Consider the following 22,583-nt stretch of genomic DNA (forward strand, 5'->3'; position numbering starts at 1 on the left):
GGAACTCGGATCTGTACGATGAACACTCGTATAATTTCTATTTTTGGACTGATACAAAGAGCAGCTGTCTAGAAAAGATGAATAAAAAAGATGGTTGTCACCCCCTGCCCACCCCCGGGTATCTACTGCATCTTGGAACTGCACTTTAATAGTTACTAAAATAATTTTCTATGGTGTTTGTATTTGCCGCCCAGCAGCCAAACTCCCAAAGCTCTAGAGCCTTGAAAACTGACGATAGGAAAAGGATTAAGCGATAAAGGTCAGTTTACACCAGTAGAAGCCAGCAGGTCCATTTTGCACTGGTCAGAGTTTGATGTTGGTTCAGAGGAGCCCAGTGTTAGCCTATCTTTATTTGCCCAGAGTAGATGGTAAGGAGGAGCATGATGGAGAAGCCCGTCAACAGGCCGGCGTTCTGGATGGCAAAGGTGATGAGGAAGGAGCTCCCGCCGGCATTCTCTTCCTCGCGGCTTATCTCGTTCATCTCTGGAAACTGAGGAGCACGAAACAGAAAGATAAAAGTTCTTTCACCTGATGAAGAGAACAACTTCTGTGGTTTCTTCAAATACAAACCACCTTTTCCCCAGAGTGGAGATCTGCTGGTGAAGCCATTTTATGAACACATCATCCACCACCCATAAAACATCTTAGCCACACACTGACCATGTCTGCCAGAGAGATGTAGAGGAACATTCCTCCCGCCAGGGCAAAAATCCAGGTGGGAGAGAAGTTGTTGCCAGCCAGGATGCCGAAGCCCATGCCCAGGTAGCAGCAACAGGCCGACAGGAAGTTAAAGAACATGGCCTGCTGTATGCTCATCCCAGCATTCAGCAGGATCACAAAGTCTCCTGTTTATTTCAAGGGGAAGAAGAACAAGACAAGAGAAAACGCATCTTGGATTTGTCCACAATCAGTCAAAACAGAAGAACAATTCTCATCATTGGAAACGACAAGATTGCTTTTGGGCGAGATTTGGACCAAAATGCCGGTGAGAGCCATCCGCCGGCTCAAATCTCCTCCCAACTCACCCAGCTCATGGGGAAACTCCTCACACAGGATGGCCACCGAGGTGCTCATGCCCTGGAAGGTGGAGACGGTGAAGGAAGCGCCGATGGCCAAGCCGTCGATAAAGTTGTGCAGGCCATCACTCAGTGTGATCATCCAGGCCAGGGTGCCGATGTCAGAGTAAGTTGTCCCCTTCAGCCAGGAGCAGCCACGGCCAATGGCACCAGAGCCCGTGACACTCTCTGGGCTCTGGGAGTCCTGGCAATTACAGGCGGATACGTGTAGAGAGAGCAGAAGTAGGCAAACACTGCATGAAGATCATCGTCAAGTCAAATACCAGCAATGAGACAGATATTGACAATGTCACATTGTAATATAATTTATTGTAATGTATATTTTTATAGCTATAATACACCTTTTAATTTTAACAATGAAAATTTATTTCCTAGGAAAATACATTTTTTTGAATCCAGTCAAAAATGAATACAAAAAAAATAAAAAATAAAAATAAAGTCTTCCTGTCCTGTATCCTCTGCATCCGCCCTCACCTGAGGCGTCTGTGCAGGGCTGAGCATCAGCTCGCCTTCGCCTGCATCCACCTTGCCCAGAGCCAGGCTGGCATCTCCGTTCTGCTGCAGCTTCTCCCTCTCTCCCTCCTCCACTTCCCCGTGAGGTGGAGAGTAATGATCTGCATTGGGGAAGTGACTGTGGCCGTGGCCCTGAGAGGCATACAGACAGACAAACAGACATCATGATCGATAGATAAATACACAAAAAGAGAGAGGGACAAACGGGCTGAATCTGACTAATCTAACTGTAGCATTTCCCTCAGGATGTCCTGTGCTGCTTTTGTCCCATTTAGGCTTCCTGCAGTCTTGCTTCGTCTGGACAATTCCCTAATAACACAGCGTGTTATTTTAATTTGAGCAACATCCGCCAAATGAGAGCGCAACTGTCCCACAATCACCCTCCACATGTCCTGATCCTGTTTGAGCAGTGTAAAGCTATCTCAATATTTGCGATATGGGGCGAAACCAGATCTACCTTCGGGTACCAATAAAGTCACCTTACCTTACCTCATCACTTTCAATAAACACAACCTTAGAATTCAACTTACGACAACTTGACACAGCGCTGTACCTTTACCAACATGTCATAATGCCACTGTAGAAAACGTAAACGGTTACATGCACTACCAAGTCAGCCAAAGGTCAAACAGGACACTCGTCACCACGTTAGTCACCACTAAATCTTTCCCAGAAATGGAGCCCTTCATTTTCTTGTGTCCTTTCGTGAGTGAAATGCGAATTCCTTCATAAGGAAGTGGCCAGAAGTGCTCCGGGGGAGAATGGCACGTTGATCTTCGTTGACAGGCCATGGGCACGATAGCCAAAAACAAATATCGAAAGATAAATGTAAACATGACAGTTGACGTTGTCAAACGCCATTTCAAGGACTAATGCCACCCTGCGGGACGCATTAGAAGCTAACTAAAGCATGAGCCTGAGTGGCAAGTTTTGTGCATTACGTGAATTACAAAGTGCTGGAGGCGGCGCCGTTAGCAGCATCAATGACTCGGACTCAAACTGTCAGCAGCAGTAAAAAAAACAGCACAGCCTACAGCGCGTTTCTGCTTATTCATGCAAATCACAGTCGTCTAGGTGGGTTCTAACCATGTTGGGTGACAGGGAAGGTCATCTGGAGAAAGCCTTCCTGATACTTCAGAGCAACGATGGAGGGAATAATATAAAAGGGCTTCCTGGGATCAGAATCGAGATATAACTAAAGTGGACTTTAAACTGGATGAAATGAAGCTGTGCACATTCAGACATTCGAACCGAGAGACAGAACAAGATAAAGCGCGCTGTACAATTGTTGTCCTCTTTTCAGCGTCACCATAAATGCCCCTGATCTGACAGATCTATCATTGCGTCATTGTTAGGCTTTAAATTCCACTGCGTGTTGGTTTGATTTATCACAATGTTTTCTCCGCTGTGACAACCTGTGGGTCTGTTTTTTTTTTTACCGCTGGCAGCAGTGTGGAGGAATGTTTCCAAAAGTGTCTGGAGCTCTTGCACAATAACACATAAACGCCATTTATGAAGCTGGTGACACACTTACCCCTTGCTTCTGTTTGAGAAGCACTCGGAGGACCTTCTCAGTGAAGAAGAAGAGGTAAAAGCCTCCAAACACCACAACCGATTTGGACACGTAGGAATGCACCATGGGGTCAAAACCAAAAGCCTAGCACACGTGAGAGAACGTTACATTAACTCTTCATGAAGAGTGACACCAGATGTTACAGCATTACTGAAAGGAAAGGTGTTGTTCGTTCAGTGAGGGTTTGGACTCGTGCACTAGTGGCTGGTCAACTAGCTGCTGCGCGTTTCCTTTCTGGTAACGAGTGGATGGCCAGAAGGGCCAAACACACAACTTTCATTTCAGGCTACGGCTGGAAATGGAGTCGTCCTCCCAGAATTAGGATTTATTCTTATGAAACAAAAGACATTCTTTTTCATCGCAACATTCATCAATAGCAAAAATGTAAGCGTTTAGTTGAAGTAAAGCGCGGTTGGATTTGGAAGATAACAGCTCTTGTTATTGAGTTATTATCTGCTACAGAAAAGACACATGAATAGAATCTTTTACTTCAAATCTTACGTACTGGCTCTTCAAGTCCATGAACAATTCTGATCACTTATTTTCAGGTTTTTAGTTCATGGTTATTTTATCTATGCTAATGTTTCCAGCCCTGTACTGTATATTTCCAATACGGTTTTTCTATTTGTGCACCTTGTGAAGATGTTCTAGCTGAGCTAGAATATTTAATCCGTCTCAAAAATAGCCCAGTTAATATCATGCCGATGGTGGTTGGGTAATGCGGCAGCTTATTAGATCATATCACGCTCCGGCTTAAAAGCATGCACAATAAATCATCATACTTACTGCGATAAACAGAAAAGTTAGACTGCGTGCTCTTTTTTTTTTTTTTTTACATGACATATCACTTCACTTCTCTGCAGCTACGTGAGTCGGTATCAACACTACCTCTGGGATGAGCTGAAACAGGGCATTGGAGTACAGCGTGCCAATGGCCAGGGCTATGAAGTAGAGCAGCAGTCGCTTGTAAAAGGTTTTCTTCATGAAGGGCACCACGCACGCCCCCACCAGCGAACACAGAGAGATCAGGGTCACACACAGGATCCCATAACCCCACACTGATGATTGGAGAGGTGCAAAGTGAGGGAGGGGGGGCAAAGTGAGAAAGCGAGACAGGGGAAATTAGTTGAGAAGGGTTTTCATCCAATTAATCACCAGAGTAAGGAACAAAAAAAAACAAAAAAAACAATGAGAACTCCTGAAAGGAAAGGAAGAAACAGAATCAACCTGACAAGAGAGATTTCAATGATGCCACAAGTCTTTCAAAAGATAACAGGAACATTTGTTCATTGAAGCAGGTGAATAGAAGTAGAACAACCTTTAAATTCCTTTTGCAGATGATGTGTTATCTTTGCATTTCTCTTTCTCTCTCACACACACACACACACACACACACACACACACACTTTGTCTTCATACACTTAGGCGCGTCTGTACCCCTGTGAATGCCTCAAAGCTCACAATGATTGCTGCTGCAGGACAGGGGGGGCATTAAATAGAGACAGAACTGCTCCGTTGCTCCAGGATCGTCCCACGCAAAGGAAAGGAAGGATTCCCAAACAGTGAGACTCTTGTACATCCTGAGGTGGTAGAAAAGAGACCTCATGGCTGTTCTCGATCTCCGCGCTGGAGAAGGCACAGACACAGTTGAGCATTGATCGGATGATCGGTGATGCAGTCAGGGCAAAGCACAAACAAAGCACAATCCACAGTGGTCATTAGAGGCTCAGGTAACAAAGGCAGGAAGGGGAAGAGGTAGAAATGACCCAAGGGCAGACAGGGATGCGCATGCAAAAGAAAAAGACATCCGGTACTGCAGTGAAACACAGAGTCTTTGGCATTTGTGTTAGTTCAAAGAAAATGAAATGCTCATGGACTGTGAAAGAGATGCATAGATGGTGGCTGGATAGCAAACCTCTGGCAGGAGCTGCATGATGGCAGTCGTGTACAGCGTGCCAACGGCAAGAGCGACGAAAAAGGTGAAGACGAACGTCACGTAGCGCGTCTTCATTACAGGGACAACTATTGCTCCAGTGAGGGCGAAGACATTGATCACTGTAACGCTCAGGAAGGAAAAGCCCCAAACTGGAGGTTTGAGTAATGAGAAAATTGGAAGGAAGAAGAAAGCGTAACATTAACACAAAAACATGCGCGGATTGTGAGGCAAACGGAACAAACACGAAGCTACTGGTCCTCACATCACGTCACCTCTAGCAGGCTTCGTCAAATGTCAGCAAATGATTCAACATGCAGTTACAGTTCAATCAAAAACACAACCGAGAGGATTCTGGAAGCAAGCAGGTGAGATTTTATATCAAGCAGCAGATTAATACATACGTGTTAAAAACATGATAAGAAACACACAATCTACACAAACATACATGACCTTCGGTACATAAACTCTATGCACGCTTATGGAGAATTCTTTTTTTATTGGTTGCGCTTCGACAGTTTTCAATGAACACAACACCTTATTTTTAAGGTTAGACATCAAAACGCCTGAGCCGATACCTGTAGAAAGGAAATAAGCATCATGCACGAGTTCCAAGTTGTTGTTTTTTGCTGTAGCATCTGGAAAAGACAGCTTAAATGTTCAGATTTTCTGGGGCTCTCAAAGTAAGTATCAAACATGGAAATTTGCCTGAAGTCATTTTTGCAACCGGTAACTCTGTTCCTCATGAGAAGTCAAACTAAAGCCGTTTGAAACCTACCAGCCTGAAGGAAAAGGTCGATTTTGTGCAATAATTCTTCCAACAAGCTTCCAAAGCCGTCAGACCTCTGTTGGGTTTGACCTCAACATAACAAGTTAAGAAAATATACCTGAACAAATAATTTGGTCTCTGAGAGAAAGGTGCCGTGTCTAAAAGTGTGACATTTAGATAATGTTCTCATTATCTAGTCAGGATATATCGTGGTACAGACGTGCCATCCGAGGCGCCCCGCTATCAGATAATCGCCATGACTTCGGGAAAGAAGCACAGCTCTTGAGCCAAAATAAACTCCCGGGGGAGCAATGAGGGGAAACTAAGGTTTCACTGGAGACAGAGAGGGCGCCAGAGCTCCAGCAAACTAAACGATTTCTCCTCGCCTCTTTACTTATTCAATTGGGTTAAAAGTAAGAAAATATATGTTTGAGCTGACTCAGCACAGAGTCACAGCGCAAAGAGATTAGTTTTAAAAATAAAGACAATGATGGGTACTTCATAATACAAGTTGTTATTTCAGCGAAAACCTCTCCTGAATTACTGTTAACAGAATTTCTGTTTCAGTTCTGATGCAGATCTCAGGGCAGAAAATCACTTTACTACGTTATATATATAATATATTTTTATATTTAGCTTCCAGTCGGCAAGAACTCGGCCTGCTCTGTACTCCACATGCTGAGAAGTTTAGAATGCAGGGAAATGCCAAAAGGTTCGTCAAGGACATGCAGCCGGGCGTGAACCGTCTGCCGAGTCAGCACAGCGGGTCCACGGCACAGGAAAGAAGGGCCGTTTGCAGATTCAACGATTTCCTTTCTCGTCTCTGCGTACTTGTGGTGTCTACGGAATGTGGAGGCTTTTTAGCCAAACAGAAATGTAGTGCAGGCCTTGGCTCACTGAGCATGCTTTATTCGCTTTCGTCTCATTTCAGGAGACATTTCAAGCTCAGATTTAATTGGTGGAAGTTACATGACCAGCCATGTCTGTGTAGCATACATTCAACCTTTCTGTATTAGAGACAGATATATCTGTGTGTACTGTTTATCATGTAAATGAAATTAGTCCTTCACAGGAATGACGACGCGATCACTCTGGAGGGAGCCAAATCATTAAAAACAGGTAAAGCAGCTGCAAAAGGACCGACAGAAACGGCCAGCAGCCCTCAATATTCGCTCGCTTTCCAGCGCGGTCGTAAATCAAAGACTACCTGTACTAGAAACTACTATTAAACATCTTTATTGTAAAGTACTTGTGGAAAGTAACAATTTAGGAAATGCAAAACAACATAGTACTAATGACAAATCAATCCATCAGTAACAAATCTGCACACACCTTCAGTGTCTGAGGGCCTCTGGGGCGGGGCGGCATCTTCAGTCAGCTCCTTGTTATTTTGCTCCCTGCAGGTGCCAGCATCCAACTGCTGCAGCATGGTGGGACAAACTTTCTGCAGGCCCTGTCCATCCAGCACAGACTGCTCGCTGATGCTGTAAATAGCCAGCGTGTCTGCAGGCAAGCACTGGAAATGAGCACAACCCTCAGTCAGTCAGGCAAGAGAGGCTGCCACTTTACTAGAACAACGGAATGAGCCGCATCATCAGGCTCACGTCTGAGTGCGTTTCACGCCAAAAAAGGTCAACTGAGGCAAAGACAAGTAGGTAAAAAGGGAGAATGGAGGGATTTGAGCAAATCTTTGCAAATCTGTAAACGGAAGAATTGGGAATAGAGTATTTCTGAAACAATCGACCGGCGTGGTGCTCAAAGTGTTCTCACCGTGGAGCTGTTGGACTTGGGCAGTGCGGTGGTCGCAGGCGTCTCTGCCACATTGCTGCTGTCGCCATGGCCGTCGCCCTGACCGAGGCTGAGGAGCACCAGCAGCTCTCGAAGCTGCGGCACCGTGATGGTGCCGTTATCTCCATGACGGGACAGCAGCTTTTGAAGAACCTGGGCCGGGGACTGCGTCTCAGTCTTCTCCTGGCCAGTCACTCGGCTTACCGGGAAGATGAGCCCAGCGACAGCCAGAAAGAACATTAGCTGGGACCGGAGGAGGGCGGCTGTCATCGGGGCACGGCCATGTTGGGACCAGGCAAGCATGGCTTCTTCACTGGCTGGAGGACGATGACCTGCGGGGCAGCGGGAGACAAGAACAAAACAATGTGTTGTTTTCTTTTCATGAGAAAAATGAATTCAATCAGAACTGAAATCACAGATAATGAGAAAACAGATGAAAGCGATTGAAAAATAAACAGCGTAAAAACCACATGACTGTCTCCAAAACTGGCTCTTCAAATATGACAGATAACTTTTATTGACTAATAATTTCATTCTTTCCCAGTATATATATAAAGAAAAATCGAATCATTAGATATTGACTGAGAATGACAAAGGAAGTCGGGTTTCAAGGGCTCTGCTGAGTCAGCAGTATGACTGAACACGAACAGACAGAGCGTTGCTGCAGCTGTGGATCTGATCCACACGCGCACGCCGCAAGGAACAGACCTGGGATCAGAATCGAGACATAACTAAAGTGGACTTTAAACTGGATTAAATGAAGCTGTGCACATTCAGACATTCGAACCGAGAGACAGAACAAGATAAAGCGCGCTGTACAATTGTTGTCCTCTTTTCAGCGTCACCATAAATGCCTCTCTGTGGTACAGTCGATCTGACAGATCTATCAGTGCGTCATTGTTAGGCTTTAAATTCCACTGCGTGTTGGTTTGTTTTATCACAATGTTTTCTCCGCTGTGACAACCTGTGGGTTTGTTTTTTTTACCGCTGCCAGCAGTGTGTGTCTGGAGCTCTTGCACAATAACACATAAACGCCATTTATTTACAGAAAGACTCCACGTTTAATTTCAATAAAAAAAAGTCCAGCATTTCAAAATCATCTTTAAAACCCATTTCTCAAAATACACCTAGAAAAAGTGCAGGAACACAACATTTATGCCCAAGAAGAAAAATGATGCCACAAAAAAAAAAAAAAAAGCCGCTCGTGCTACAATAACTATAATTGTTACACAAATTGTGTCATTTAGGAATAATTTTCCCAACTGAAGTGAACTCAGACAAACATTATTAAATTATAGGATAGGCTACAATAAGCATTGCTTCTGCCTATTCCTTTTTTGGTTGTAATGTATATTTACTTTTGTTTAAGTTGTATTCTTTTGTCTTTATCTGACAACCAAAATAAAACTCATCATATCAACACTGGTTAACCGCTACTGCTATTACTATTCATTTGAACTACGAGTGAGTGAGTCGACTCTAAGTGGATCCTTCCTTTCCCGGCCTACACAAACCGCTGCTTCATTCCAGCACCCCCGCAGAGCTCGGCTGAATAAGCCGACCCATTCATTTGTTACGAAACACTCACCTGCTTCCTACAAAGCCTCTAATGACAGCTGGTGAGTAAAAGCCCCCGGATGGGTCTGTCAGCTCCGCACGGCTCTGAGCAAGCTAAAGTGATGCAGGTTAGGAGGGAGGAGCTGGTAGAGAGAAGAGGAGAAGAAGTACCTGAAGAGAGCAGCAGGTTCCGCAAGAGTGCTGCAAAGGTTAAGACTCAACAGTGAAGAAGAAAGCGACAAGCGGCGAAGACAGAACAGAGGAGAATTCATCTGGAATGCAAGCCTGTATTTTCTGGATTTACCTCTCCCACCCGTTCAAACATATTCATTGTTTATTTCATGGAAAGAAAAAGGCGGTTGAGTTAGCCAACAGAGGAAATTTAATGTTTAAATCATAAAGAAGGGTTTAAAAAAAGGGGAAAGGCGCCCATGCAGAGCAGACACGCGAAACGAGGTGAATGTAGAACGGAACATCTGCTTGAAACTCAAAGCACCATCCAATGAGCTGTGATTAAAAACAGCTTTCGAAAGGTCCGTCTTCCTTCTTTCAATTTGGGTTCAGTCACCAACTTTGTCCCCCTCCGTCTCTGTGCTGAGGAGACAAAAAGAAGACCGTCCCCCTTTGATAAGCGCACCTCTCCCAGATGAAGTGTACCATCTCGCCAAAATCCTCCTCCGTCACTTGAAATCCAGTTGCAGTACATAATTCTACAACATACTGGGAACGCTGGGAAGGGTCAGCAATTAAATAGAGATTAAATAGAGGTGAAACGGAAAGGGGAGCATAGCTGGTGTCGAGACGCCGTCACATCGACCTGACTGAAGCGTTTTCTAGTTTCACAGCTTTTGCAACACGCGCAGGTTCAGAAGCGGCCGCGCCGCTCCTTAAAAACAGGACAGAGGTAAAGTGATCCCTCGAGCCTTTTCCACATTCATTTTTCATTACGACAGAGGGCTGGAAGTAAACGCTCATTTTACTTCAAGATCATTACAAAATACAACACTTCAAAAAGGAACAAGTAGTATTGTATATATATATACACACACACACACACATTTCTGATGCACTGAGTGATAATCACTTTATAAAGTGAATTAATTTGAGTCGGAATTAAATATCCTTTCATCAGTTTGATATCTAGGACAGGTCTGAACATTTAAATGTGGTACCCATCTAAGAACGGTTACAAAGACGGAGACACAGTGGCCACAGCGATCCCGGTGATTGCACCAATCTTCAGTCTGACCAGAGAACCACAATCGTTTAACACGTTACCACGACACCCAGGTTTTATCTTGCTGCAAGTCATTGTGTTTGAAATCAGAATTGATACCCATGTCTCGACATTTAACCAGAACAATCACAGGATTAGCAGCAAAAATCCATTCTGGACACTCCGAATCACAGAATGCATTCGGTGTGAGATTTATACTTCTTATGGAGCAGTACTGTACTTGTACTGCGCTAACATTCTATCTAATAAATATATTCATCATCATGGATTCGTTTTCTGGAGTCTTTAAAACACCACAGCGATCACAGGCTCATGTCGTGACATTTAACCACAGAATGAGCACAGAACGCTAATGCAGTCTAGTTTTTTGTGTTACATACGTCACACAATGGCGGTTCACTGCTAATGCATGCGACCAAACTCGTTCGCCTCAACCTAAACCTGAAAAACAAGAGCCCAACCCAACCGGGGAAAACGACTATGGCTGAGGTTGTTGTTGTTGCGCTTCATTCATTTAACTCGGCTGCCAAAAGTCATGTCATCGTGGTGTCATCCTCATACTTGACGTGCCGGTATGTACACAGATACGCATATGGCAGGTCTCCACCTTCAATGACATGAAGAGATTATTGCTTATGCAGAGGTAAACTGATGCTTGTTATTGTTACAGCGCTTTATATTTACAATGTTCTGAGCAAAGCAGAAACCCTGGCATTCATTTTTTTCAAGGCCAGGGTTAAGGGTATCTTATAAGTTTGATTTAACTTTTCAAACAATACCCTCAAAAGCCCTGCATCAGCGATGCTTCCCCTGGTACACAGATGTGATTGCTACTATGAGCTGCTGCCTCCCACCTTGCTTCCTAAACTCTAACAAAAACCCATGAGCCTCCTAAATAAGTGCTTCTTTGTCTCTGGAAACAGTCTCTAAAGAGCACCAAACATCTGAGCTCTAAAACAATGAACCGTCACTTCATCCGTTTCCTGTGCTGGTGTGCATTTAGAGTCCAAAGCCGATTTATGGCTACGGTGCTAAAGAGGTGTGGGGAGACAGCAGAGAGCAGACAGTGAAGCCCTCACATAGCCAGAATGTCAATTATGACATGAATCAGAACGTCACCAGGAGTGGACGAAGGAGAAAAGAGTAGAAGAGCATGGGAGAGCATTTAATCACACGCTGCTGAACTCTAATCCCAAAGGCATGCAGCTGATCTTTTTAAGTCCCACTCAGTTCTCTGCTCTTCCTCATACTTCGCTTTGCTCTCTGACGACGAGTTTGCTGATTAGAAGCCAGAATCACTCTGACACAAACACCCCAGGACACACATAAAGAACACACAAGCATATATTATTTAGTATATACAGTATACTGTAGGAGGGAACGGCAGGTCAGTCTGTCACTTGGGCCATTGGCTTTTCCTTAATCACTTTTTCAGCAAGGCGTCATCAAGAAAACACAAACAAGCACACGTAAAGAATACACACACATACACACGGCTCCAGCAGCTGCATGTAAACACACATTCACCAGCCTGGTTACACAGGAGAAGCTAGCGATTCAAAGTCCACCCAACAACCAGGTCGTCAACTTCTCACTGATAGAGTGATGCAGAGAAGCATAATGAAAATAGACGTGAAATATCGTGCAAGGATTTATTCAAGTGAGCACAGAACTAATATAATGTGGCAAATGATCAGGAGCTGAGAAATGCCTTCATGTTTGACAGTCGGCTGGAAAAGTGTGTGTTTTTTTTTTATTAACGCAGGATTATTGAAGTCACAATGCATGAAGGCGCCGGAAAAAAAAATATATACATATAAATGCATGGAAGGTTACGTTCTGCTCGACTTTTCTTTCCCTTATGGTATTTATAAACTGTTAAGATAAAGGTCTGAGCATACCGTGGTAAAAAGATTACCCCAAAAGATGCACTTGCCTATTTCCAAGAGAGCCCCGTCCTACGCTACTCTCCATCAGGAAAAAGAGCGATCAGTCCTCCACTCGTCAATATGTGAAAATCTAAAAGATCTTAATTTACCGTCCTTCTTTTGAAATAAAGTGTTTGTTTGTTTTTTCTTACCAAATAAAACAAGCCCCCCCCCCCCTCAAACATGACAACATATATAGTCAAACAGCCTCATTATGTTTAATGAACCTGGAACTACAGATCATTTCGTGTCATGACCCCCCCCCCCCCCCCCCTACAGAATATGCTGACAAATCACACAAGATATGAGCAACTAAACGGTTTTCAAGCTCTAAAATCAATATAACCATGAACCTGGAAGGTGCTGGTGATCTACAGCACCATGCATTTTAAAGACTTAACGCATGTTCTCAAACGGACCTGCAAGACCGTTGACCCAGAATCGGATAACAGCCCCGGATATTCCCCGACAGACACCCCTCAGATCCACCGCCGTCCGTTTCAGAAGAAGCGCCTACAACGTTGAAAACAAAACAAAGTGTAAGGTACCTTTTCTGAATGCAGACACAAACACAGCAAATCGGTCTCAAGTCGGCCGCTTGTTCTTCAGCAACCTGCAGAGAGAGCTCCTCACACCTGCACTCCCATCATACTCGACTCGGGTCGCATTATATACTGTCGAAGGGAAGGGGAGGTTAACCCGTGCCTTGGATCATTAACCGTTTCCTCAGGCCTTTAATTACCGCTTCAGGGAACCCTCAGGCTTTTGTCATCAAGCAAAGTGGTCACTAGGCTCCTTGAGGCAATGATGACGGTGGACACACAGTCCGGCTCACCGCACGCACTGACAATGTGCTCCACTCATCGTAAAATTATACAGTATGGGCATGATGGCCTCCTTCAAAACAGCCCTGAGAATTCACCTTTCAGGGGGACAGAAACGGAGATAGTCATCACGACTCTCTCCGGATCAAATTCAATTTTATTGTATTGTTAAATGTCGATGATTTAAGGACTTTCAATGGAAACAAGACCGCAAGGGCTTTTTTGAAATGCTCCTCTTAGACAGGATGTTTGATGTCTGTACTTGTACTGCAATACATGCTACTGTTTGACTGTACTTGTACTCTAACATTCTATCTAATAAATATATTCATCATCATCATGATCTGCTATGTCTGATCCCCCCCTGAACACACACATACACATGCGCGCGTGCACACACACACACACACACACCTGTACCTTGAGGCCAGCTGAGGGGCCAATGATCAAGAGGTAGAAAGCAGCAGCAGCAGCACACGTGCAATAAGCACAAGTTTGAAGCAATGGATAATAACATTTTAATAATGCAAGTTGAATTCTGTACCTGACCATCTCTCTTCATGGAAGTGCCAATAATTAGCAGATGATCATCTGACATAGGAAACATGATCAATTCTGGCGTCAAACCCCAGATGAACGCGTCATCGAACTAAAATCATCACCGTCTGAGGGAACAGCTGTATTTGCTTGATGGTACTATAGTACAGAGTAATGCGGGGGTTCACCCAGACGTCTGGCCGCAGCAGCATCAGCGTGGACGGCGCAAGAGGAGCACTGATCGGGTTGGAGCAACATTCCCACACCTGCTCCGGTAGCTCGCCCGGTAACCGGCGTTTACACAGTGACTCATTTGCTCTTTGATTCTAATATAACAAAAAACGCCATCGAATGAGGAATAAATATACGTGTAAATCCCACTCTTTAAATTTAATCCAGATATTTGGGTTAGCTTCTGTAGCGAGCCGTCCCGCAGTGTGGGCTACCGTAGAACGTCACCTCGTCAATGTCAATTCTGAGCTTGTCTCATTCACATGGCAACATCAAACCTGGCAGCTAGCTTCTCGTTAGCCTTGACTGTTAGCTTACCCGGTGATGCTGTTGGGGCAAATGAGCAGACTTGACGTCAACTAGACCCAACTGCAGCGCCTCTTTCGGTCCGGTCGATCGATTCCGTCACATTCAGGCACCGATCATGACACATGTGGGCAGCAGGATGTTCGGGGCAAAGTCACGTTCAATCATTCCGATCTAAAGAGTGAATGGAGCGCGTGGAGGTTGTGGTGACGTCGAGGGGTTGCCATTTTTCATTTGGTTGTGTCTCCCTCTTGCGATCAAAACGGGTACTGCAAGAATGGAGACCAACTATGATAAATGAATCACATGTTTATTATCATCTACTAACTATTATTGATCATTCTAATTATTATTTTTCTATTAATCAAGTTATTATATTGATTATAAATATTTAAAAAAATGTTTTGACAAAAACCTTAGTTTGTCCTTAGTTTGTAGAGTAACGCAACAAAACAAGTTGTAAAGTAAAAGATGTATAATAATCTTAGTACATGAGATAGATCAAAAGTAGTAAACGGCATTATAAAAAACACCAGAGTAAAGTCATGTTTAAGTAATATATGAAGTTCATTCTTGACTTGAACAGAGTTTCGCATTCTGATAGTAAAGCACAACATGTTCTGAATTGTCTAAATTCTATGTATGTATGTATGTAAGTATTTCCTCGCCTAAGTAATTTTACAAAACTACATTCCAGAGGCAAATACCCAGAACTGTTGCTGGGAATTATGAAGTATTGGTGGTAAGCATGAATTCCTTTTTATATAATTTTACTTCAGTATATACTTTGACTTGAAAAACAGAATACTCATCTCCATCAGCAGCATCATGATTATCATGATCTTGTGTTTTAGATAACATGTTCTTTGACTGTTTGGAGTGTTTCTGTATTTAATAGAATTCTACAGATCACTTAGTGCTGAAAATCTCTTTATCTTGGTTTGAACATTGCGGTGTTTTCATTTTCATAGAGACTATATGTTTTATGGTCGTGGGGAAACAAAGAAGAGGTCGTACTCAGAAAGCTTTCAAAGAATAACGAATGTGACAATTTGCGTTGCGTAATTGTGAAGAAAAAAAAAGGAAAGAAAACTCGGGCTCGTCCGGGATTTGAACCCGGGACCTCTCGCACCCAAAGCGAGAATCATACCCCTAGACCAACGAGCCACACTTCAGAGACGCAGTTTACGCTACTACCAATCGCTGACTCTCGCTCGGTCATATTTACATTCTGCGCATGCGTGATAGTTCGTCAGGCGGAAGTTGTTTTGATTGCGGAAGTGTACAGATGCTGTCGGCGCTGCCCACTAAAGAGTCTGGTTAATGTCAGTAATTTAAACGAATGTTTGATCTAGCTGTATGTTTGTTCCTGGGAGTTTCAGGTTACATCTCGATTAGGTAAGAATAAAGACGCATTTCCCCGTAGAATGCTAGCTGCTCAGCCCAACGACGTCCCGCTGTAGAGCCCTGGCTTTGCTAACTTAGCGTGGCTAACGCGACGTGTTTGAGAGGCATTGATTGATTTAGTGACGGTTAGCCACATAATTTAGAGACGTGGAAAATAAATTAGATCTTATTATTATTCATTATCGAATTTTGCCAGTTGACAAAATATTGAAGACTTTCAGTAAGAAGGTGAAAGTAACGTTGCGTTACTCTCCGGGTACTTTGGCTGAGAAGGGCCATAATTAAACCACCTCGATAACTGGACGGTTCTGTTTTACGGATCATGTAAGCAGAAATAAACATTAAAAAGCTAAATTATTTAAGGTGCACACAATTATTATACAATTTGATTTGATATGTTTTAATAATTAAAAGTAAAACATTACAGTTCGTTTGCTATGTTGTTAAATATTGTATTCGTATTCCTGATATAGTTTGTTTAAGCAGATTTATGTGGAACATGGTCATAGCTCTTGGGATTTGCGCTAATGCATAATGTTTCAAATCTTGAACCTAAAAATTACAAATTTAAACTTGTGTTTTAGCTTTAGAACATGGATTTCTTTTGAGCAAAATGAATTTTTCAAAGATTGTCTTTGGCTAGAATGACAACATAACTAACTAATCAGCATTTCGATGAAGCATTCATCTTTTGTGTTCATTTCATGAAGAAAGATTAGATTAGATAAACCCTCCATACAGTCATTGCTTTTTCTGAATATACTCATCCTCTGCTTTTCAAAATGAGTTATCCTAAATATCGGATGCGAGGAAAAAGTCACTACTTCTTTGTGTTATTTATAAATGATGATGTGCAATTTTAAATGTTAAAATAATTCATGCTTGCTCAATGACATGAAATGGAGCTCAAGTCTAATCATCAGGCTCGTCAGGATCTGTGGCTCATCGAGAGGCATTGAAAATGATGTCTGTCAAGATCCAAGTCATAACCACACACTACACAGTTTGTTTTATTTGCACACTCCACTAAATCATCTGCTCATCCCCCCAGCGCTCCGGCTTGAGCCGCCATCATGGCAGACCACCGTGACGTCACTCTCTCACCAGAGGAGAGAGTTCGTGCTCTGACCAAGAAGGGAAGCACCGTGGAAGTTAGTGAAGATATGCCCCCCCGGCGCTACTTCCGCTCCGGCATGGAGATGATCCGCATGGCTAACGTGTACACGGAGGAGGGCAACATCGAGCACGCCTTCGTACTTTACAATAAATACATCACGTGAGTGTTAACAGCGAGCAGGCTGAGTGGCTTGTTCTTTGCTTTCTTTAATCGTATTTGTTTTTAATTATATTTCATTGGCTAGAATGTCAGAGAAACCAACCAGCATCTACACAGTTTGACATTTCTATGTTCGGTAGTGTAACTGAGACCCCGGTGTTGCTCCTGGCACTGGCATACACACATCTTTAATTGAGTAATGAAAAACCATTTCTTTTCACCAAGGCTATTTATAGAAAAACTTCCCAAGCACCGGGAATACAAGACGGCAAATATTCCTGAGAAGAAGGACACACTAAAAGTATGCATTCAATCTTCTTACTGCCCTCTAGAATATATCAGAGTGTAATTGTTCTTTAAATGCTTTGCATGAACTTTACATTTTGTTTGACATTCTTTCGTTTCTAGAAACTGAAGGACGTTGCATTTCCTCAAGCAGAAATTCTGAAGAAAGCTCTGTTGAAGCGATATGACCAGGAGTACGCGCAGTATCTTGTCAAAAAGGTAAGCTGTCATCTCCTGGTGTTTTGGGCATTTTTAGCTGAAACCTGTGAATTAATTCCTATTCCGTATATTATATCGAATTATCTAATATAAATTGGTTTATCTTGTTGCATGAATCTAAATAGATTGGATCATTAATCAGCAACACAGCAGCTGCTACCATGGCTGTAATCAAATGAGACATTTGTTCATGAACAGAGCAGATGAGGCAAATCAATGACACTGAGCTAAATCCGTCACATATAGTTTGATACATCTTCAATCGTAACTTTGTAAGCTTGCTTTGTAGAAGATGTCATTGTGAAAGTCCTGGACCTTGTCAATTCTCTTGTCTAACCAAACAGCACATGTTGAATGTCGAGCGTGCGTGAATGTGATGCGTTTGCTGTGTGCTCAGAAAGCCGAGGAGGACGTCTTGGCACGGGAGCAGTCCAAGCAGCGCGCGCTGGACGTGGAGCGGGAGCGGGTGGCCGACATGCAGCGGCGTCAGCGGGAGCAGGAGCAGTTCAGTGCCTTTGAGGAGATGATCCGTCGCCAGGAGCTGGAGAAGGAGCGCCAGCGTGTACTGCTGGAGTTTAGCACGCCTACTGCACCTCTCCCGGACACGCCCCTCGTTCCAGGCATCCAGGGCCCCTCGCCGGGCCTACCCGCTGCACCGCAGAGCCTGGGGGACCTATCTGGGGACAACAACCATCAATACAATCGCCCTCCTGCGACCATCGGCACACCCGCCGCAACCCCGCCCAGCTTTGACCGCTCGCTAAAGCCTGGGTCTGTGCTGAGCCCAGGAAACAACAGTGAGTTACTGTAGTTACAGTTACAGTTACAGTTACTGTTACTCGAGGAACCGGCCTTTAGAGGAATTATTCTTCTGAGCTGCTTGATTTCCTGTCTACACCGTGCCTCTTTCAGAACATCGCGAGAATCTAAGGTCTGCGTTCAGTTCTTGTTCATTTATTATTTGTTTGTTTATATTTTGTTTCGGCAGATACAATGGTGGACGCCCTTCGGCAGTTGGCTGTTCCCTCTGAGCTTTGCCAAAGCTTTCTCAGGCTGGCCGAGGCCAACACAAGCCGAGCTGTAGAAACTTGTGGCATCCTGTGTGGTAAACTGGTAAGAATCTGGACAGGCCGGCTATGATGAACGTTTGATTGTTAAAGAGAGAACGTCCCTCTTGTACAAGCTCTTATAAACGTGATCAGAATGCAGGCGGCCGTCGATTTGCGACGGTTTGACTTTATGACCGCGCTGGTCTGTTGTTGTTTTTTATCTGTTTAAGACGTCTTTTTACGACATACCTGAAAGCAAGCGGGCGAATCAAGTGCAGCACAATTTCTGCTTTCTCAGACACGATGTCTACCAAGTGGAAATGGTCTCGTTCTACTCCTCATTTGCAGAATCACGACGCAGCATAAATTACACTTGCGTTAATTTTTACTTACGAACAAGCCATTTTACAACAAAACCCTCGGAACCAATTGTGGCAGCAAATCTGTTCATTTCATTTGCAGAATCTTTGGATTGCTTCTTGACATAGCTCTGCATGATTTAAAGGACTACAATAGCATCAGGTTTTATTGTGTTTGTCGCAGACCAGGAACGCGTTTACCGTGACCCACGTCATCGTACCAAAGCAGTGCGGTGGGCCAGATTATTGTGACACAGAAAATGAAGAAGAACTCTTCCTGATTCAAGACCAGTATGACCTCATCACTCTGGGTTGGATCCACGTAAGTAAAGATGGGGCAGAAATGATAGAACCGTCCTTAAATAGTAGCCGAAAGTTTGTGTCGGAAATAAACTGATGTCTCTGTTTCTCAGACTCACCCCACACAGACAGCCTTTCTGTCCAGTGTCGACCTCCACACACACTGCTCCTACCAGATGATGCTGCCGGAGGCCATTGCCATCGTCTGCTCTCCTAAGTTCAAGGAGTAAGTAGGTCCTCCCAGCGTTGGTGATAAACTTCAGATAGGAGGGGAGTTGATTTCAGCTTCTTGAGATGTCAAATTCGATGTTCATCCACCTTTCCCCTGTTGCTGCCATGTTTCTTTATCAACTGTAATTTACTTGGTGAATGTTTTTTAGACCAAAATGTGTCCACATACCCTGTAAATGTTTTCCTAAACATCGTGGATGAGCAGAAGTCACCCAGTACTTGACATCCAGAAGTGCAGAGTTAATAAAGTTCACTGTTTTTTTCAGGAAAGTTCTTCTGCAGTCTGTAATGATCGGGACGTCGTGCCAATATATGCCAGTATCGTGATTTATTCTCTCCCCCTTAATATTTCTGGGCATTGTTCATGACATGAAGTCGGTTTTCAGTCTGGTAATCCAAAAATACCAATAATCTTCTTTTGAGTTCTTCTGTCAGTCGGTTTGATTTCCTTACTGAATGATGCGCTGATGATAAAGCCCGGCACACGTCAGCAGCTAGTCCGTTTGGGTATCAGTGCACTTTGCGCTGATCCGTACTGAAGTGCTGCTTTGTGTGCTTGTGTTTGTTCCAGAATTGGTTACTTCAAGTTGACCGATCGAGGAACAGAGGAAATCTCCACGTGTAAACAGAAAGGCTTTCACCCTCACAGCAAAGACCCCGCTCTATTCACGGTGAGTGACCCTCTGCTCTGAAGCCGTTAGAGCAAAGACGTTTGTTTCCGTTGAATCAAGTAAGAAGACAAATTTATGTCAACGGTTACCAGAGTTTATTTTCCCCGTACGATTGCCTGATCCTGCCTAAAACGTCTGAGAGTTGCAGCAGGGAAAATGTTAATTTTGATTGAATATGTCTGATAAATGAAATAGTTGAAAATAATGGCACAGCTGTGGTGTTCAATCCTGTTTGATAAAGTACAGTTCATTAAAGGAGAATTAAAATCTGGAGGTTTTATCAAAATACTTTATTAACCGAGATGTAACTTTTTTGCTAATCAATAAAATGTTCAGAGATCACTATTTTACTCATCGTGACATGAGCACTGTTTTGCAAAGGGAAAAATACACACAATGCAAGAGGAAATTGCATTTTGTATAGTTTGATGTGGATCTGTCTTCAGAAATACTGATAGCTCTCTCCATAGCAAATATTTACAAAATAAGAGAACACTTTTACTCAAGACATCAAGTGACAAAACAACGTTCAAAGCAGCTTGACTGAAAACAGCACACCCAAACAGAGGGAGGTGATCTAGAAGTCGTCTTTGCAGCGGACCACGGTGTTTCGTTGACTGTAACTCTCCTCTTTCTTCCCTTCTCAGCATGCGGGACATGTAACCATCACCGATAGCACTGTGGCCATGGTGGATCTGCGGTGACTTATTTCGTCCTACATCACCGGAACTCTTATAGACAGTTTTATCAAACTGTAGACACTTTACTGAAAGAAACACTCATCGTATTTTATGGATGGGGCGGAGCAAAGCGGGCCACGAGTCAACCATTTGTACGGATTGCATTAGCTCTCAAAGGGAGCAACATTATGAAGGTCTTGTTGCTTTTTTCTCTTTGTTTGTTTTGCTCTTCAAGAAACATTCTCTACACTGTTTCTGCACTTTCCATGCAAACTACTACAATCTGCTTGATGGACTGCCTAACCTCTTTCTCTCCAACCCTTCTCTTTTTGTCATTATGTTCTCCTTCTCCCCGCTATTTCACTTTTGTTTTTTGCCATTGGGAGAAATGTTATGTCTTTCAGTGACGGACAACTGTCCAGAAACCCAATGTCTGGTTCTGCCTGACGGATAAAGTGCCATGGATGAGAACATTCACTTGTAGATTTGTTCATTGAGAATCAGAGAATTGTGCGGTCTTCTTTTTTTGTTCCTTGTTCTTCTCACTTAGCTTCTGTGTTCAGCTGTTGGAAGTTTTATTTGTGATGAGATACAGGAAAGCCAGTTGAAACTCAGGTATGAAGGCAGTGTTGCTGTTGTGTATTATATTTTTATATAAAAACACCATCACTTCACACTAACCTTTATTTTGAAAAGGTTTGTTTGGCAACTAATGCATTCTTACCAAGCATCCACCTATTCTTTCTATTTCTGGAGAGGTAGTAGTTCCAACATGTTCTTCAAAGGACATGCGAACAACATTCTGAATGTACCTTCTGCTACACATTACTAACCGCCTGGCTATGCTCGATTCCTCTTAATTGCCGTTTTTGTTTGCTCCCTACTCTTGCTTTGAACAATAAATGATTTGCCATAATTGTGAGAGAACCTTTAACTTTAATGCCAAGGTGAATAAACTCATTGTAGATACATTTAATCTGCATCCTTTTGTCTTTTCCTTTTAGTTTTGCATAAGGTATAGTTATGGACTACAACATTTACATATTTGCGCTTAAGATTACATGCAAGATAAACATGAAGGATTTCAAAAATCTGCAAAATAACAGCGTTTAACTTCAGCCTGACCCGAATGAACTTGAACCTATCATACGTGTTTACTCTCCTGTTTTCGAACCTACCCTATTTTTTGGCCAAAGGACTCCTGTCAAAAAGTCTAACGCTGTCTTGAGCTCTGAATGGTTGTTTGTTTTGGGTCTTCCACCCTGGCCAGGCATGAAGGCCAATGTCATCTGGAAGAGGCTTGGTTAGACCCTTGCTACCCTGCACTTGAAAAGTGGCCAAGGATAATGAATCGGTGAAAAACATTTATTTTTATTCTTAATGGATTTCTCCCAAATGTCTGAAAAATGTCTTAATTAAGCTAAATTTATGGTCACTCAGGTCCATGTTCTGAGGCAGTCCAGTTTTAGGCTTAGTTTATGTTGTAAGCAGGCTGTTGAATCCATCATACCACCCATCCCAAGCAAATACTGACTTGATATCCTGTTATGTGCCATAAACCCTGCCTCCAACTTTGTATCATCTGTTTGCATTTTGTTGTGGCACTACAATGCATGTTTGCACTATAAATTGCTACTGTAAATTACTGTTCTTTATTTTTGTGTGCCTTGCTGTCATGTGTTGCTGCCAAACTGATTTCCCCATTAAATGTGGATGACAATATTGACGGTGGCGATAAATGATTCTATTCTATTCTATTCTAAGCAGCCTTGTGAAGAACTAAGCAATAGGATCCCCACAGAAATAAATGTCTCAAAGTCACTTTGAGATAAAC

At 43.2% G+C, this 22,583-nt stretch overlaps 2 protein-coding genes and 1 non-coding gene across 3 annotated transcripts; 1 reads left to right on the plus strand and 2 right to left on the minus strand.

Annotated features, from left to right (window-relative positions):
* Window positions 1-337: 337 nt before the first annotated feature.
* Window positions 338-7,979, minus strand: LOC137913575 (metal cation symporter ZIP14-like). The gene is made up of 8 exons (XM_068757219.1): window positions 7,635-7,979; window positions 7,197-7,380; window positions 4,051-4,220; window positions 3,124-3,246; window positions 1,551-1,721; window positions 1,026-1,260; window positions 661-845; window positions 338-490 (listed from the first exon to the last, which is right to left on the minus strand). The coding sequence occupies exons 1-8, from the start codon at window positions 7,953-7,955 to the stop codon at window positions 338-340; spliced, it is 1,542 nt and encodes a 513-aa protein (XP_068613320.1). The 5' UTR covers window positions 7,956-7,979.
* Window positions 7,980-15,367: 7,388 nt separating this feature from the next.
* On the minus strand, window positions 15,368-15,439 carry trnap-ugg (transfer RNA proline (anticodon UGG)). Its single transcript has one exon. It is a non-coding gene; the product is annotated as a tRNA-Pro (tRNA).
* Window positions 15,440-15,548: 109 nt separating this feature from the next.
* LOC137913576 (STAM-binding protein-like A) lies at window positions 15,549-20,798 on the plus strand. The gene is made up of 10 exons (XM_068757220.1): window positions 15,549-15,670; window positions 16,731-16,955; window positions 17,181-17,256; window positions 17,364-17,459; window positions 17,857-18,241; window positions 18,448-18,572; window positions 19,052-19,189; window positions 19,281-19,393; window positions 19,970-20,069; window positions 20,717-20,798. Exons 2-10 carry the CDS (start codon window positions 16,753-16,755, stop codon window positions 20,771-20,773), a joined length of 1,293 nt encoding a protein of 430 aa, XP_068613321.1. The 5' UTR covers window positions 15,549-15,670; window positions 16,731-16,752; the 3' UTR covers window positions 20,774-20,798.
* Window positions 20,799-22,583: the final 1,785 nt, after the last annotated feature.

The sequence above is a fragment of the Brachionichthys hirsutus genome, unplaced genomic scaffold, assembly GCF_040956055.1.
Source record: "Brachionichthys hirsutus isolate HB-005 unplaced genomic scaffold, CSIRO-AGI_Bhir_v1 contig_718, whole genome shotgun sequence".
Lineage (NCBI taxonomy): Eukaryota > Metazoa > Chordata > Actinopteri > Lophiiformes > Brachionichthyidae > Brachionichthys > Brachionichthys hirsutus.

Coding starts and splice junctions, on each gene's coding strand:
- LOC137913575 (XM_068757219.1), bottom strand. CDS start 7,955: ATGCTTGCCTGGTCCCAACATGGCCGTGCCCCGATGACAGCCGCCCTC. Junction 3,247..4,050: donor TGTTTCAGCTCATCCCAGAG/GTAGTGTTGATA, acceptor CACGTGTGCTAG/GCTTTTGGTTTTGACCCCAT. Junction 846..1,025: donor GGAGTTTCCCCATGAGCTGG/GTGAGTTGGGAG, acceptor TGAAATAAACAG/GAGACTTTGTGATCCTGCTG.
- LOC137913576 (XM_068757220.1), top strand. CDS start 16,753: ATGGCAGACCACCGTGACGTCACTCTCTCACCAGAGGAGAGAGTTCGT. Junction 17,257..17,363: donor AGAAGAAGGACACACTAAAA/GTATGCATTCAA, acceptor TTTCGTTTCTAG/AAACTGAAGGACGTTGCATT. Junction 19,394..19,969: donor TGCTCTCCTAAGTTCAAGGA/GTAAGTAGGTCC, acceptor TGTTTGTTCCAG/AATTGGTTACTTCAAGTTGA.